General features: G+C 36.0%; 5 protein-coding genes and 5 long non-coding RNA genes across 15 annotated transcripts; 4 read left to right on the plus strand and 6 right to left on the minus strand.

The window, feature by feature from the left end:
• Positions 1-1,574: 1,574 nt before the first annotated feature.
• Positions 1,575-3,231, minus strand: AT3G05000 (Transport protein particle (TRAPP) component). The gene is made up of 4 exons (NM_111372.4): positions 2,946-3,231; positions 2,355-2,472; positions 2,050-2,272; positions 1,575-1,872 (listed from the first exon to the last, which is right to left on the minus strand). The coding sequence occupies exons 1-4, from the start codon at positions 3,095-3,097 to the stop codon at positions 1,844-1,846; spliced, it is 522 nt and encodes a 173-aa protein (NP_187151.1). The 5' UTR covers positions 3,098-3,231; the 3' UTR covers positions 1,575-1,843.
• Positions 3,232-3,770: 539 nt separating this feature from the next.
• On the plus strand, positions 3,771-6,075 carry Cand2 (Protein of unknown function, transmembrane-40). Its single transcript, NM_111373.3, has 6 exons — positions 3,771-4,287; positions 4,594-4,785; positions 4,980-5,142; positions 5,248-5,350; positions 5,452-5,533; positions 5,785-6,075. Exons 1-6 carry the CDS (start codon positions 4,003-4,005, stop codon positions 5,860-5,862), a joined length of 903 nt encoding a protein of 300 aa, NP_566244.1. The 5' UTR covers positions 3,771-4,002; the 3' UTR covers positions 5,863-6,075.
• Positions 3,831-4,265, minus strand: AT3G01545. The gene has a single exon (NR_140839.1). It is a non-coding gene; the product is annotated as an other RNA (long non-coding RNA).
• ACP1 (acyl carrier protein 1) lies at positions 6,032-7,354 on the minus strand. Its single transcript, NM_111374.2, has 4 exons — positions 7,231-7,354; positions 6,669-6,785; positions 6,466-6,588; positions 6,032-6,388 (listed from the first exon to the last, which is right to left on the minus strand). Exons 1-4 carry the CDS (start codon positions 7,276-7,278, stop codon positions 6,263-6,265), a joined length of 414 nt encoding a protein of 137 aa, NP_187153.1. The 5' UTR covers positions 7,279-7,354; the 3' UTR covers positions 6,032-6,262.
• A 187-nt stretch (positions 7,355-7,541) lies between these two features.
• On the minus strand, positions 7,542-12,027 carry NHX2 (sodium hydrogen exchanger 2). Of its 4 annotated transcripts, none has more exons than NM_111375.4 (15): positions 11,525-12,027; positions 11,014-11,297; positions 10,764-10,882; positions 10,237-10,334; positions 10,081-10,140; positions 9,959-10,005; positions 9,676-9,870; positions 9,535-9,581; positions 9,387-9,453; positions 9,184-9,284; positions 8,991-9,092; positions 8,761-8,899; positions 8,614-8,676; positions 8,430-8,513; positions 7,542-8,203 (listed from the first exon to the last, which is right to left on the minus strand). In NM_111375.4, the coding sequence occupies exons 2-15, from the start codon at positions 11,182-11,184 to the stop codon at positions 7,856-7,858; spliced, it is 1,641 nt and encodes a 546-aa protein (NP_187154.1). In that variant the 5' UTR covers positions 11,185-11,297; positions 11,525-12,027; the 3' UTR covers positions 7,542-7,855. The 4 variants fall into 4 exon arrangements, with proteins under 4 accessions (NP_187154.1, NP_001326211.1, NP_001319475.1 ...); NM_001337553.1 differs by having other exon boundaries at positions 7,620-8,203; positions 11,014-11,224; positions 11,525-11,853; NM_001337554.1 differs by having other exon boundaries at positions 7,542-8,513.
• On the plus strand, positions 11,570-11,840 carry AT3G01555. The gene has a single exon (NR_140840.1). It is a non-coding gene; the product is annotated as an other RNA (long non-coding RNA).
• Positions 12,028-13,116: 1,089 nt separating the features above from the next.
• Positions 13,117-14,287, minus strand: AT3G05035 (exportin-4 protein). Of its 3 annotated transcripts, none has more exons than NM_001337556.1 (3): positions 13,879-13,977; positions 13,586-13,629; positions 13,117-13,376 (listed from the first exon to the last, which is right to left on the minus strand). In NM_001337556.1, the coding sequence occupies exons 1-3, from the start codon at positions 13,956-13,958 to the stop codon at positions 13,348-13,350; spliced, it is 153 nt and encodes a 50-aa protein (NP_001326006.1). In that variant the 5' UTR covers positions 13,959-13,977; the 3' UTR covers positions 13,117-13,347. The 3 variants fall into 3 exon arrangements, with proteins under 3 accessions (NP_001326006.1, NP_001326008.1, NP_001326007.1); NM_001337557.1 differs by adding an exon at positions 14,104-14,271 and having other exon boundaries at positions 13,369-13,629; positions 13,879-14,023; NM_001337558.1 differs by lacking the exon at positions 13,117-13,376 and having other exon boundaries at positions 13,466-13,629; positions 13,879-14,287.
• Positions 13,192-13,477, plus strand: AT3G01565. The gene has a single exon (NR_140841.1). It is a non-coding gene; the product is annotated as an other RNA (long non-coding RNA).
• Positions 14,130-14,477, plus strand: AT3G01575. Its single transcript, NR_140842.1, has one exon. It is a non-coding gene; the product is annotated as an other RNA (long non-coding RNA).
• AT3G01585 lies at positions 14,419-15,040 on the minus strand. The gene is made up of 2 exons (NR_140843.1): positions 14,918-15,040; positions 14,419-14,660 (listed from the first exon to the last, which is right to left on the minus strand). It is a non-coding gene; the product is annotated as an other RNA (long non-coding RNA).
• Between the last annotated feature and the right edge of the window lie 50 nt (positions 15,041-15,090).

The following is a 15,090-nucleotide window of genomic DNA, read 5'->3' on the forward strand; positions in this document are numbered from 1 at the left end:
ATAATCTTTATAAATTAATCAATTTTTCCGGTTTCAAATTGAGACCAATGTGAAAAGTGATACAAATCGATAAATTAATAAAATAATAATATTTTTGACAATTTTTTATAAATATATGTTCTCATCTATAGTATAAATTAATAATTGTATAAATTTACTAATATATATTATAAATATCATATGTAAAATATGACTGTAGTAATTTTTTTCTTCAATTTTTATTAATTATTTGTAGTCTTCAATTCTAGAATTTTACAACATCAATTTTTTTTTTTAAACTTAATAATTGCTTTCTACTTGTAATTACTATTGATTATAAAGAAAAACTACATTTTATATAGATTTTTTGTAAGAATTAACAAAATTTGTATAATTTTATTATTTTATCGATAAATTAATACCTCTCTAAATTAATCAATTTTCTTGGTCCTAATATTATTAATTTATAGAGATTTTACTGTAATTGTAATCCGGTTGAATCAATTTCTGAATCTAACCCAAACACTAAAGAATAACAAGTAACAATCTAATCACGTTAAAATAAAGCAGCAAGATGGACAAGAGAAGTGAAATTTTAATTTTGCATAATTGTAGAGTGTAGAGAATAAGATTTGAAAAAATGATACCAAAGTATTAGGTGAGTCTCTTCATATCGGCCGGCCTCATCTCAGTTTGTTTTCTTACAACTCATGTAGTGCTCTTTTTGATCTCTAGGGTTACTGTCTAAGAAGAGTATGTGTGTAACGAATCTGTGGTCATAAGCTATTTTGTTTTCAAAATAAAATAAAACTAAACATGGTTGTTTGTAAATCACGCAATGTAAAGCAGGGAGAGAGAGAGGAAAAACGAAACAATAACTAAATTTTAAAAACCATAATATATATCTCCTTGGAGGAATCAGAATTGTGTAAAAATATGGACGATCGACTTGTTCGCCTCGTTGAGTGCAAGGAGTTCGTCATTGATTTTCTTCCGTATCTGTTCAGAGCGTCGCTCATAGTAATCCAACTCTGTTTTGATTCGGATCATGTCAGACTACTTACTTTCATAATTGTGATTGATTAACCTAGAAGTTCCTAGTTCTAAACCGTCACACTAAGACTCAAGAGTAAGCAAAACACCAACATTAGATTTTTAAACTAGACTCTATGAGCACTCAACCAAAAATAATTTACAAAACAATCAGATGATTACGAACCACGTCTCCAAAGACAGATGCCGGAACACTACCAACAAATGAAGAATCGACATAAAGATGTGAGAAATTGAAACCCTAGAATAAGAAGTCAAACCACCTTACACAGGAGTCAGATTCACAAGAACAAAAAAAAAACTAAAAATTACATGGAACGAATAGGAGACAAATTAAAACATAACAATCGTTGTCTTCTAGAACCTTAGAAGAGTGTGGATTCCAGACCTAATTCCCAAATCAGTGACTTCTTCTGAGTTTGGAAAGTTGGCTAACCAAGGCCGAGAAGAAAGCTCCACTAAACCAAACGATTTGGAATTTGGATATCGAGTTAGTTTTTTTTTGTAGTATAAATTTTTTCAAAAAGAGTTTTTCAAGTTTTCCCAAATGTACGCCTTTTTTAAAAATGATATGAAATGGAGATGCATCAGGAATTACTGTATATAAGATATCAACAAAAATTTACAACAGAAAAATAAAAGTCATTTCAAACATGAAACCAAGCCCTCACTGTTTAAAACAAGCACCACAAGGCTAAAGTGTGTCAAAAGAACAGCAAACAGAAGCCTGCAATGGGTTTTAGATTGATCAGACCCGAAGGATCTATCTTCCTTGAAAGTATAAAGCCAAGTACTCGAGCTAAATGCAGAATCAAGCCTTGACCCGAATCACGAAAGAGCCTGTGAGGACATGACAAGGATAGTTACCGAACTGAAGCAACTTATAATGACAGGTAATAAGCAATATTTGAAATAATTTTCTATCTTTCTTCCCTCCAATGTGTGATTTTGAGAATATAGAAGAAAGTGAAAGAATATAAGAATTTCGAAAACAAGCAAAGCAAGCTGTGAACTCACATGTGGGAAGGCTTGATATATCTGCAGAGACAGCACAAGGTATCCCCAAGTTGGAGAGGACACCTCTAATGATTCCACACGGGAAATAGAGGTACATGCTCACCGCTTGTGCAGCTTTGCTTTCCCCTGGAGTAGAAGGATCTTGGGTTTCATTCTCAGATGAAGGGTCAATTGAGACACGAGACAACCACCGGAACTTGTTGTCTTGTAATACAAAAGTACCCTGAAGAGAAACATTCCATCTGTGAATAACACACACAAGAAGAGTTTTGGTCTTTGTTCAGGTAAAATCCCAGTTATCTTACCCGGTGATTTGTCTTTAAATTATCAATCTGCTTCTTGAAGACCTCAGACCAGAAGTCTTTGCAGATAAACTTGATTGCCTCTAGATGGTCACTGAACCTTGGTCTTTCCATAGTGTACCTAACGACATAAAAAAGGCTGAAGTTATGCACAATCAAGTAAAATGCTAAATATCTGCCATCATACAACACTGTAAAACAGTTTTTATGTAGGCAAACACCTTCAGAAGCAACAAAACATGCCTCAACAGACTAAAATCATTCTTCGTACACACACACTATAACTAATCAGGGACTAAGAGAATCATTCTTCTGAGACAACAAGAAAATTTCCTAACCAAAACATTGCACGATTAAATACAAAAATTAGCCACTAGAGCAATGAGAAAAAAACTCGAATCAGCGCCATATATCTTCCCATCTATCACATTCTCAGCCAATTACACACGAGAAACGATAAATCCAATATCAAAGAGAATCATTGCTAACGATATACATTCGCCATCATCTTCAGATCTACAACTAATACTAGCAACCTAGAGATACAATGATCAACCAGATCGAAAGAAGACGATGATCAAGTGTAAAACAAACCTCTCGGAGAGCTGGTGGCCGACCTGATAACCAATGGCCTCGATCCTCCGAGCGGCGAGTTCCGGCTTGTTAGCATAGAATCGGCCACTGTACATCGCCACCATCTCCATTAACATAGTGTCTACACAGCTCTCCGCCACTTCTCTCCCCATTTCTTCTCTCTCTCTCAGACTCTTTCCGTCTTCTCTCCACCGGTTTGGGGCTTATGCAACGAAGCTCCGATCTATTAACTTGTAGAGTATTTACATTTAAGTCCTTAATAGTTTTCTATTATTTCTGATCTGTGACTTCATTTTTTAAAGAGTCATGATAACCTTAATCTCTGACATTTAAACCGGATCGTCTTGGTTCAATTTTCCTTCAAATACCCGATTTATACAATTATTTCAAGTGAATGGAAATTACTTTTGGTGTGCTGAATGCTGATCATTTATGGTTAAAAATCAATTTTACTTGTATAATATGAGATATAAATATAAATAAATAAATCATGATTATTGAATAGGACTTTTTTAATATCTTTTTGGTGGGCAAAAGAGAGACAATTGTCTCCCACGTTTTCTAATTTAATTAAAAAGAATAACACATTATTGATTATTAAATAGCACTTCAAAAATTTACATTTCATAAGATTGATTTTGAAATTAGATCAGCTTGTAATAAGTCTTTCAAATTTAAGATACAGAATTGAAAAGAATAATATTTAAATTCTTTAAACATCACATGTCCAATAATTAACTCTTTAAACATCACATGTAAAATCAGTTAAAAATAAAAAGGATGAGAAAAATGATAGTTTTTTTTTTTTGTTTTAGAGTGGAAGTGGGAGAAGCGATGATAATTACCTATAATACCCTTTAACTTTTGTGTAATTACTCATGTTTGCGTCAAGTGTATGGATTTGGTCGCCAGAGAGAAGAAGAAATATACGATTCATACGAATTCTGTATCGCAAAAACATCAAATCTCGAAATTGAGCTCCTTTTCTGGAACTAGGGATTGCTTTCCGCTCCTTGCGCTAAGTCTACTTGGTTTCTGATTCGTACAATTTGATGAAATGCGAGTGCTCAGCGAGATTGCGGAGTCACCGTTCGTGATTTCTCGGCTAAGCCCTGATTCGACGGCCACCGGAGGGTTTATCGGCGGATGGGTCGGGAAGTGTCATGGGTTTCTTCATAACACGGTTTTGGTTTTAGCATCTATTCTATTCGTCGCTTACTTAGCGTACGAGGCGAAGAAGAGCTTGTCCAAGTTGTCTAATCGGAGATCTTACATTATGATTGCCTATTATGGTTTTCTTTGGCTTGTTAGCTTGCTCAATCTTGCTTGGTGTTGCCTTCAGGTTTGTTAAAGTTCTCTTCTTTACTTCGATTCATTTCACAAGTAACTCATACCTATGTTGCGTGTAAAGAGATCAGAACTTAGATTGAAGAAGAATGCTTTTTAGAGTGTTTTAGGCTCTGTAAATGTAGAAACTTTGCGATCTTATCAACATTGTTTTTATTCTACACTGGTGATTAGAAAGCTTTTGTATTTTGTGTAAGCTATTAGTGTTGATTTCTTGGTTAGATGCTGCTTAACAGGAAATGTTTTACCTGATTTAGTCTTACTCCAGATTTCGTTTTGAATTTACTTTTCATGAGTTTAGGCATGGGAATGCACTCCGGGGAAAGAAGTTATTTGGAATTTGTTAACTTTGTTCACAACATCTGGAATGTTGTTTCTGGAAGTAAGCTTGGTAGCCTTTCTCTTCCAAGGAAACTATGCAAGCGGTGCTGAAGCATTAACACGAACTTTCCTCATCTCGGGGCTTGTCATTGGTCTCGATTTGCTTCTCAAGGTAGATTTGTGTTCATAACTGTTAGATACACTTTCTGATATATAGATAGATATACTTCCTTGAGGTATATTGACATGATCTTAGTTCTGCATTAGATCATGTGTCCACTACAGTTGATATATGCAAACTTGTATTGTCTGGTTACTCAACTACAGTCAGTTTAATTTCTTCACGGTTTTCATTCTTCCTTTCAGGCAATTTATCTGTTTGGCTTTGGAGTACCATTGTTTATCGACAACAATGAACATATACATAAGTTCAAATGGGGCTTATGGGTCATCCACAAGCTCTTACTAGCTGGCATTTATGGGATGATATTCTTCATGTACAACTCCAAATGGAGAGAGAGATTACCAGGTGAATACATCGACCACTCATATCCTCCTTATGGTTGCATAAGCCAATAGCTGTTCACTGGCTTCTATTACTCATCCCATATGTTTTTATTTTCCGGTTTGACAGCAAGACCTGCATTCTACAAGTATATAACTGTCATGCTCGCCTTAAATGGGCTCTCCCTATTTGCATGTGCTCTTACGGCAAACGGTGCTCATTTTGGATTATGGTAAGCCCTTTAGATAAAAGCCTTACAATCAAAAGAGTAACATCGTCTAAGTCAGATTCTTGCTTCTAACATTAGGAAATACAAATTGAAAATTCTTGCAGGTTGTATGGGATCACAAGTGTTTGTTACCACGCCTTCTATCTTCCTCTTTTGTATGTTACTTTTCTTGCAGACTTTTTCCAGGTAAATCCCTCAAATTAACATTTGTCTCTCCCTCTCTCTCTCTCTCTAGTCTCTATACATAATATCTATGTACCCACAAACATGCAATAAATCACCACCTTCATCACTATAGCAGCATCACCATCACCTTCTTTATAACTATAGTACCATCACCATCGCCATCACTATTACCATAGTACCATCACCATTACCATAGTACCATCTTCATCACCACATGATTTGGTGCTAAAATTCACTTGTGTTTGCTTCAGGAGGAAGATCTGAATTTGGAGAATGTCTACTATTCAGAAATGAAAGATGCTGGATTCTTCGACGCTGATTGGGAATAACAGGAGTCCTAGTGTCTTGTCAGTCTGTAGATACAAGGTGAATAGGATATCTAAAAAATCTTTTCCTTGTAGGGCATACTCTTGACTTGTGTGCTAATACCAAAACTATGGAGACACCTTGTATATTATGATGTAACATACTTGTGTCTCTCGTATACATTTGGCATTTCGATCTTGGAAAGAAAATAAGAAACACTTATTGTAAATAACATTCGTCGACAAATAGAGATCCGTGGATACATGCAGATACTAAACCATTGGGACAAAGGCAGACTCGCTAGACACATTAAAGAAAATGACAGAGAAATCAAACATAATGAAAACAAACTCAACGCCCTGTTTTTTTTTGTCGTTTTCTTTTTTAGTTTATTTAAGGGCATTTTATAAAAGAAAACTAAAATTACTTCTTCTCGTTGATGAGCTCTTCAATGAGTTCAGCAGCTTGCTCAACTGTGGCAATCTTCTGTGCTTTCTCTTCGGCCATTTGGATGTTAAACTCTTCCTCTAAACCCATTACTATCTCAACCTGAAGAAAAACACTCAGTTGATCAGTATCAAGAAAATTAAGAATTTGTGTTAATTGCCACTTGAGTGAATGGATACCGTGTCGAGAGAATCTGCTCCAAGGTCAGCAAATTTGGTTTCTGCAACGACTTTTTTATCCGGTGTAAGTGATAGTTGCTTCTTAACTATAGCAGACACTTTCTCTATCGTCTCTTGTTTTGCCTATAAACCAAATATAATGTCTTTTAAAACTTTGAGCCCTATATATATAGATTAACAAACTTGAAAAAAAATGCTCATACCGCGCAAGAAACAGAGAGGCGGCGAGATGGGATTGAACGGCGGAGGTTGAAGGATAGATTAGTCTTTCCATGGTTGGAAATCAAAGCTGGCTTTTGGAAACTAATCCTTGTTGTTGCCTATTTGTTTCATCAAACACACACAAAAAAAAAAAGCATTGCATTCATAAGAACTTTGTTCTGAATTTTCATAACTCAAGCCAAATTCTTAGCCAATGAATGTCCATGCACAATTATTCACAGCCAAAAGTAAGCATTCACTTCCACAATCATAAATTCAATTGACTGTAGATCTAGATTACAACCAGAACACAAAACCACGGATTTTAATTCCATGTGTTGCCGATCACAGAATTTGAAACTAGAAATAAAATCATTGGAACAAAAACATAAAACTGATCATTACTAAAGCGAAGATCTTCTATGTTACACATAATAAACATGCGTCAGGAGTTTATATACGATAACAAGAGCAGGCATGGAAACAACGGGAAATGATCATGAATCGTAAGATCAAAGCGATCTCTAAGGCAATTGTTAAAATGAAAGAAGAAGATTTGATTACCAGACAAGAAGTTTGCAATGAGACAGAAGCGCTGAATTGAGTCGCCATTGTTTCGTGAAACACGAGAGAGAGAAGAGATCTGTCGAAAGAGATGGGGAGAGAGGGCGGAGTGTACAAAGAGCGTGAACTGCTCTGCTTGCTGCTTTCATTTATAAGCTCTTCCCCTCCCTTCACCCGACGTCGTTCCCTACCAATCACATGGGCTTTCCATAATGAATGACTCAGCCCATTTCGCATTTCACGTGCCAATTTAACCGGATTATTCTATTCATACAGTTTTTTATTCTATTGACGAAAATCGAACCAAACCGTACCAATCAGATCCTAACCGAAGCAGAGTTAGTCAAGTTCTAAGTTCTGACCAACAACAACAAACCCCATGATGCATAGTCAAAAACTTGGTAGTTTTTTTGTTAAACAAAACAAAGACTAATAGTAACACACATGAACCCCCACACGTCTCTCAAAAACGTAAGAAGCTTCTTCATCATCGAATAATAACAAATTTACAGAAGAATATGTAAATTTGAAGAACGAAAAATACATTTACATCACCAATACTAGTCACCATAAGAGGGAAGAGCAAGAAGAAGTTTTTTGGTTAAGTTTCTATATATCTTTCTCCTCAAGGTTTACTAAGATCATGGCTGCTTCTCTCAGTCGGAGAACCAGGGACAAAGGGAACGAATCCGCGACCACCAAACACAGGACGCATGAAGGCATCATCAAACTGTCTCCAGTAATAGTGGACAGTCCGTGTGGGGCGCATGAGGAAACCTCGAAGGCTGTTTGGTCGTGGCACGTCCTGGTGGCTCCCAGGTAACTCAAATGAATCTAGCTGTTCACCATCGAGGAGCGGAATGTGGATTGATTTCGGAGTGCTATCGTCCGATAACATACTCGTGGTACTGGTGGTCGCTTTTTGGTGTGGCATTAGGTATCTAATCAGTGGTTTGGTTAGCATACCAAACACCTGAAAGCCGTGGAAAAAAAAAAACATATGTTAAATGTCCGGTATCAGGGTTCAGTGTTAGCGATCCAGAAAACATTGGAATAACAAATCAAATAGGAGGGAACAGTTTTCCGGATATAGAAAATGCAAATCCGTCTCACGGCTCAGCATTGGTTTATCCTCATTGACAACATCTCTGTAGAGAAAATACATTTAGTAGTCCAAACCTGAGAGGGAGATATCTTACCATGGTGCTAAAAAGACAGACGGTTATTGTACTGGTAATCATGATTGCATTCCCGCGCAATTCTGTGTGCCCTGATCTTGTAAACTGCATTAGAGAGCACAGAGAAATAAAGAAGTTAAATTATCTGCTAGATTTTTACTAATCACCATGTCGCTGTTTACTATCCATTAAACTTTCAATTTACCTTATTGTAGGCAAGAGCCATAGATACAGCACCTCTCATTAGACCAGCCCACCAGATCACAACCTACAGACAAAGTGAGAGAAGATTAGTAAGTATCAACAATCCTCAGCAAATTTGAATTCAATAGACAAAGTAGATTGTTCGTACTTGCTGCTTGATGCTGATTTTCTCGCTCTGATGCTTCTTGGCTAAGTTTGATAAGAAGGAAAGAGGAAAGACAAAAGCTGCTCTTCCAAGCATGACTAGACCCATTAGAATTGAGCTCACTGCAACTGATGTCCCCGGGCTGTCCAAAACCAAACAATGGAAACATAAGAAGATTATGTATATAGCCAATGAACAAAAAGAGAGTTTATGTTTCTACTGAGTGACCATACCTGTCACTCACGAATCTCCATTTCTCTATGTCCAATGCATCCATTCCAACGTAGAGGAAAATAAAAGTCTCAGCGAGAAACGACAAAGTAGCAAAGGCATGCCTGTCTCATCGTAAATGCATAGAAAGTAAGTAAGTATTGAAGATGGAAAACATTTGAATTTGTTTTCAAGAGAAAATGGAGGTCATATTACTTGGTAGTAATTCTTGAGCTCTCGGTGACATTGTGCCAAGTGTAATGGGACATCACAATCCCACAGAAAAATACAGTTAGGATACCACTCAAGGCGAATAGCTGCAACCCAAACAATATATTATCAATAAAGGATTCTTAAGATACAACTGATTGTCTCCATGCCTAAATTATGACAGTGGTATAAAATTTCACAAAACTAACCTCAGCAAGCATATATGAAAGATAAGCCATAAGCATCATGAGGGCAACTTCTCGATCAGTCGAGTGCCTAAGAAAGATACCCAATTAGACTACATAACAGAAGACTAATAGAGATAAAGTCACATATGAGCTAAAGCCAATTATCTACCTTCCAAAATACAGTTTCTTGATGACATAAGCACTTATCAGACCAGTCTGCAAGATGAATAACAAAAAAATTGTAGTTAACAGAGGAACGTGCAAGTAGTAGCCAGACGAAAGAGCAGTAGAGAGAAGAAAATGGACTTACTGCGACACCAAGTCCGGTGCTCAAGAGAAACAGATAAAAAAAGTTCCCAAGAAATTGAAAAGCTGCTTCATGGTTAAGGTGGGTGAGGTCAAAACTCTGAATAGCATTGAAGAGCACAACAGATGTGGCATCATTCACAACGCCCTCTCCAAATACAAGACTGTAAAGCAAAGGTGTCTCATCTTGATTGAGAACCTGTATCACCAAAGGAACAAGAGTTTTTGTTAATTACACTTTGATTCTGGGCCTGTATGTACTTCTGCTAATTGGCGAATCACATTACCTGTAGTGTGCATACAGAGTCGGTTGCAGCAAATATGGCGCCGATTGCTGATTAAGTAAGCAAAAAAAAAATCAAGTCTTCTAGAACAAAAAATCGATAAAAGAAACTCCTTAACACATTACCAAGAAAATCGCCCAAGTCAAAGGTCCCAATGTCTAATTTCTTAAAGAACTGAATTGCACCTGTTTCAAACATCACAAGAATATTAATGATCCACAATTACTAATCAGGAGTAAGCTTTCAACAGAATCAATTACAGGGAGAGGGGAGTAAGATACCTAGAGATATTATGGTGCAAGAAACTACGGTCCCAATGGCGCCAAAAGCCATAATAGTTACAAAATTTCGGAAAAACTGCTTCTTTTTTACTTGAAACCTAAATACAACGACAAACAAAATAATTATGGTTCAGAGAAAGATCTGAGAAAACATAGTGTGAAACAAAGAAAGCTGGGCCATGTCTGCATTTACGACAAAGACATAGAAGGACCACTTTAGATAAATCAAACTAAAATTGACCATACACATTATACCCACGTCCTATTCTGCAGTCACAATCACAAGTACTTCCAAGCTGATATTTGAAAGCATATTCATAGAATCAGCAATAATGCATATATGTTATAAAAACTAATGTAGTATAACATTTTCCCAGTAAGATCTCTGATAATAAACTGATTTTTCCCCTCTGTAGTACACAACCCAACCAAACATATTACTAGAACACAAGATGTATCAAATAGAGAAAGACCAAAAATATGCAACTATCTATCATCAAATGATCAGTCCGGATGTAGAAACTTACCCTGCATTGAATATTATGGGTGGCAAAAGATATATAAAGAAGAGATCTTCACTAAAGACCAAGAGATGTGAGTTTTTCCCTCTACTAATCAACAATATGACGACACCAGTGCCAAGCCCCTGCAACCCAATTGCTTAAAAAGTCAGTAAAGAAAAATGAAAGTGAAACATTGATATGATAATATCCAAAAATGTAAAACTTATCCGTCTCCTCTTTAGCTACCATTCAACGCAAAATAATGGAAACTTACAATCAATAAAGCAGTGATGGATTCGTTCATCCATCGATTCTCCTCCAAAAGATGGCCAATGACGATACAAGCACATAGAAGGGCAACAAAGAGATTAAGTGAAACGACAGATGCGTGATCAGAAGTTGACACCGATAGCATTTTAGAGGTTAAAGAGGCGAACATTGTCATCTTTCTTTTTCCCTTTTTCTTCACCAATGACGTGTAAAATCTATTAAGAAATCAAAGAATAACTGCGTATTCAAAATCTCTCATCTTTCCGGACCCTCCATTCCAACAACTCCCTGTGTTACAATCAGCAAAAGATTCCCTATAAACCACGTAAGCATCTAACATTGTAACCAAATCGGAATCTAGAATGGCAAATTTATCCAATTTTCTTAACTTATCAGAGCATGCTAAACAAAATTAGGTCGAACTTAATCGTCACTAATTGTGTTTCCGAACAATCAAACACCACCTTAAGTCCTTAACCAAAAATTACACAAAACAGTGAATCCGATTTCCAAACCTGAAACGCTTCCAAGCGATCTTATCACTTCCAGGAATAGATTTCTCTGATTTGCAGCGGCGAAAAAACAAAATCCGAGAGAGGACAACACAGACGACGAAGATCAAATGCAAAGCTCCGAAGCTAAACCCGAGATTCCGCTAAACGTTCATGTAAAATACCAACGGAGACGCGATTGGAAATGAGACGGATTTTGATTCGCCCGGAAAACAAGAGAAGAACAAAATTCACGGCGAGACTGAGAAATTTAGACGGGAAAAGAGAGGAACACGTGTAGGGTGGATTGAGTTGCGTTGAGAGAGAGGCAGAAGATGATTCGTAACGCAAACGTAAAAGAAATCAAAAATGTTTAAAAGGAAAGATTTAACGATTTGGCGGCTTTATAGATTCACTAGATCACTCTAGACTCTAGATGTCTTCGGAGTTACTGTGGACCTCGTCGTAGACAAGTATTCTCCTGAATAACAAGGACAATAGATTTTCTTTTTTTCTAACAATTTTTCTTATTTATTTTGTATGATCTCCAGAGCACATAGCCAGAGCAGTTGATAAGTATCAACGACTATCAGTTGGGACAAAACAAGAATTTTTTTAATTATTTGATGAAAAAATATTACGAAAATCATTATTTGAAAAACAGTAAATAAATCGTGTTGTTTCTTTTCTATTTTAAGACTAGATGCTAATATTTTGAACAAATATATGTATTTTGTGTTATCAAAGAAAAATATACTATATGATTTATAAGCAATCTTTATTTTTTCGTCAGATTCATAAGTAATCATAATAATTAAATAACAAGAAGAAGAAAAAATCGTTATAAATAATAATAATTGATTTTTGATTTGGGGACATGCACCTAGAAGAAGCCAAGAAGGTGACAAAAGTTCATGGGTCTTGTGTTCAACGGAGATCTCATGAATTTACTTACAGCTTTACTTTAATAATATCAATGCGTTGTCACCATTTCTCTTGATTTCTTTTTCTTTTTGTACTTGGCGGTTTCATTGTTTTTCTCGATTTTTTTGTTTCCTTCATTTTGGACAACATAGCTAGTGTGTGATCTTTTGAGTTCGATGATTTTCAATATCGGTCCACGAGTAAAAGAATATGTGAGACTCCTCAAAATTTCTATGAAACATGTATTGTTGGCAGGTTTCATACTATGTGCTACTATATTAGTGAATTAGAAACAACTTTCTTTTTTACCAAAACTTTTACACTGCACATGTATATTGTCGTCACTTGTTTATTTATTTTGTCAAAATTATTGTCGTCACTTACCCACGGGATTCCAATTGCCTTTTTTATGCATGGTAAACAATTATTTCAAAATGAACTCATGATTCGAGCTACGTGAATATAATATACAGTACTTATTTCATTTTCAAAATGAAACGATGATTCGATCTACGTGACTAATTGAGTATAATAATATACAAGTACAACGTTCTTCTTAGTTAAATATAATCATCATATAAAAATCCACGTTGAAGAAGTTAAAGAGAAAGATATTACTTACATACTACTAGTAGAAGGTACTACATACATATTTATGAGTTTCTTTCTAGTACGTTATTTGACAATAAAGACTCCAACCTTTCCGTTGTAAAATCACGGATTCACCGATTGTTCAAAGACTGACATACATAGCACAAAAACTTCTGCCTATGACATGAAAGCTTTGCGGGGAGAGATTCCTCGTCCGTATGTGGATTGTGTAATGGCTATAAGTATGTAAAGATGATGAGCCATAGCATGTGAAGCTGGAGTTTTCACAGAGGAAATTGCTTTTTCTGTAGCCACTTCTCTTGAGTGCTTTGTCAAAGAATGAAACAGTGTGTTATATGGACTGGACCACATGAAGGATATAGGTTAGCGTCTAAATCCTTTCTTCTCCATATATTAAGGTACAGTTAAAAAGATTTTGAAGTACCAGGTAAATTTCTTAGAACATATGGCCAGTATCAGAGAGAAACATATATGCACCTAATGCTAGTCAAACTATAGGATACAGAAACTAAAAATGAAAGTCCGAAAAATTACAAACAATGTAGATACCTGATAAAAAAAAGACTTCCTTCTGGGCTGGAGTAAACTCAAGCCTGTAAGAGTAATTTGTTCAGATTAGAGGTTCCATTAGAGGAACAAAGCAAGCAAGAAAACAGAAGTAGCTAACTAATTTTGTCTATTTTTCCAGAAGCTACCGATCATAATTGTCTGTGAACGACAACATCCTTTTCATGAATCCTCTCATATGCATAGCATCAGAAGTGAAAGCTAACGTCCAACATCTAATGTGCATGTGTTAAAAATTTAGATACCAGAAGCAGAAGAAGCCCACCGCAGCTTACCAGCCTCTTTTCATCAGCTGTGCAGCCACAGAAGATACTTTTGAAAGCACATATTCCTCGGATGAACTAGCATGCTGCATGACATAGCCAAAGCAGAAGGCCAGAAGCTGCAGAAAGATTTCACCATATTACTTAAAGCTGCAGGCTGCAATCAGCACCACTGAAGGTGAGATTTATGAAGAGCTCATGAAAGTGTTTTAACGGTAAACAAGTATAGAATCTGACATGCTATGAAAACAGAATCGTTTATCCTCTGTGGTGCTGATTCCAAAAAATTGTTTTTTGATCCTCTGTTTTTACCGCTATGAAAACACAATCGTTTATAATGATGAAACATTGCCAGCATACAAATTCACAAAATTTTGTGTGTTTTGACATACAAATGATTCAAAAATAACCCAAAACCTTTATCAGAATCAATTGTATGTTAAAAAAAAACTGAACTTTGATCAGATTGATAGAAGAAACGAAAAACTAAATAATAAGCTAGCAACATGTATACTATTTCCCTTTTTTTAGAGTTTCTAAGCCAATCAGAAGGCTCTATTTCGTACCCACTCGCATAAAGAGCGCGTTGCGCGAGTGAGAGCAATTCTGTGGGTAAAACCCCTTTCCAATTCAAGCCTTTTTCTATCGACGGATTTCTATCCAAATTCTCCATCGCGTGACTTTTTTGTTTTTTTGTTTCTCAAAACCAATTGTTAACCGAACCAAATTCAATTTTAATTTCAAAACCAAAGTAAACCAAACCGAAATCAATTTCAATTTCAAAACCGATGTAAACCTATTCAAAAGAAAGAGCAACAAAGAGAGGCAAAACAGACAAAAAAAAGGGCCTCTAGGAACATAAAGATATCCACGGAGAAGAAGCATACCCAGGACAAAATCTGAGTTTCATTGTAGAAACCAAAACCATCATTAGTACATACCTCCTCGTGATCTTTGGTTCTCCCTTGTCGCTTAAAAATCCACCACTGTACCATAAGAAGGTCCATTCAGAATTCAGATCATCATTTAGGCAATGATATGGTCTTCTTACATCAAGAGACTCCAAAATAGCAAAGGATTGAAAAACACTTGCCTTGTTCGACTTACAGCTGAGAATCGCTGCTTAAAGGGGAAGAAAATCTGATGGCTAACTTGGAACATCAGCTAGACAAAGACGGATGTGTAGACAATCTACAATGACAAGTAGACAGATTAGAAAATGAA

The sequence above is a fragment of the Arabidopsis thaliana genome, chromosome 3 (genome assembly GCF_000001735.4).
Source record: "Arabidopsis thaliana chromosome 3, partial sequence".
NCBI classification, from domain to species: Eukaryota; Viridiplantae; Streptophyta; class Magnoliopsida; order Brassicales; family Brassicaceae; genus Arabidopsis; species Arabidopsis thaliana.

Coding starts and splice junctions, on each gene's coding strand:
- NHX2 (NM_111375.4), bottom strand. CDS start 11,184: ATGACAATGTTCGCCTCTTTAACCTCTAAAATGCTATCGGTGTCAACT. Junction 10,335..10,763: donor CCCATAATATTCAATGCAGG/GTAAGTTTCTAC, acceptor CGTTGTATTTAG/GTTTCAAGTAAAAAAGAAGC. Junction 10,141..10,236: donor TTGCACCATAATATCTCTAG/GTATCTTACTCC, acceptor TGTTTGAAACAG/GTGCAATTCAGTTCTTTAAG.
- AT3G05000 (NM_111372.4), bottom strand. CDS start 3,097: ATGGGGAGAGAAGTGGCGGAGAGCTGTGTAGACACTATGTTAATGGAG. Junction 2,473..2,945: donor GGCCACCAGCTCTCCGAGAG/GTTTGTTTTACA, acceptor TTATGTCGTTAG/GTACACTATGGAAAGACCAA. Junction 1,873..2,049: donor TATATCAAGCCTTCCCACAT/GTGAGTTCACAG, acceptor ATGTCCTCACAG/GCTCTTTCGTGATTCGGGTC.
- ACP1 (NM_111374.2), bottom strand. CDS start 7,278: ATGGCGACTCAATTCAGCGCTTCTGTCTCATTGCAAACTTCTTGTCTG. Junction 6,786..7,230: donor CATTGCAAACTTCTTGTCTG/GTAATCAAATCT, acceptor TGAAACAAATAG/GCAACAACAAGGATTAGTTT. Junction 6,389..6,465: donor GAGCAGATTCTCTCGACACG/GTATCCATTCAC, acceptor GTTTTTCTTCAG/GTTGAGATAGTAATGGGTTT.
- AT3G05035 (NM_001337557.1), bottom strand. CDS start 13,958: ATGCAGCATGCTAGTTCATCCGAGGAATATGTGCTTTCAAAAGTATCT. Junction 13,630..13,878: donor CAGCTGATGAAAAGAGGCTG/GTAAGCTGCGGT, acceptor TTACTCTTACAG/GCTTGAGTTTACTCCAGCCC.
- Cand2 (NM_111373.3), top strand. CDS start 4,003: ATGCGAGTGCTCAGCGAGATTGCGGAGTCACCGTTCGTGATTTCTCGG. Junction 4,288..4,593: donor TTGCTTGGTGTTGCCTTCAG/GTTTGTTAAAGT, acceptor TCATGAGTTTAG/GCATGGGAATGCACTCCGGG. Junction 5,351..5,451: donor GGTGCTCATTTTGGATTATG/GTAAGCCCTTTA, acceptor AAATTCTTGCAG/GTTGTATGGGATCACAAGTG.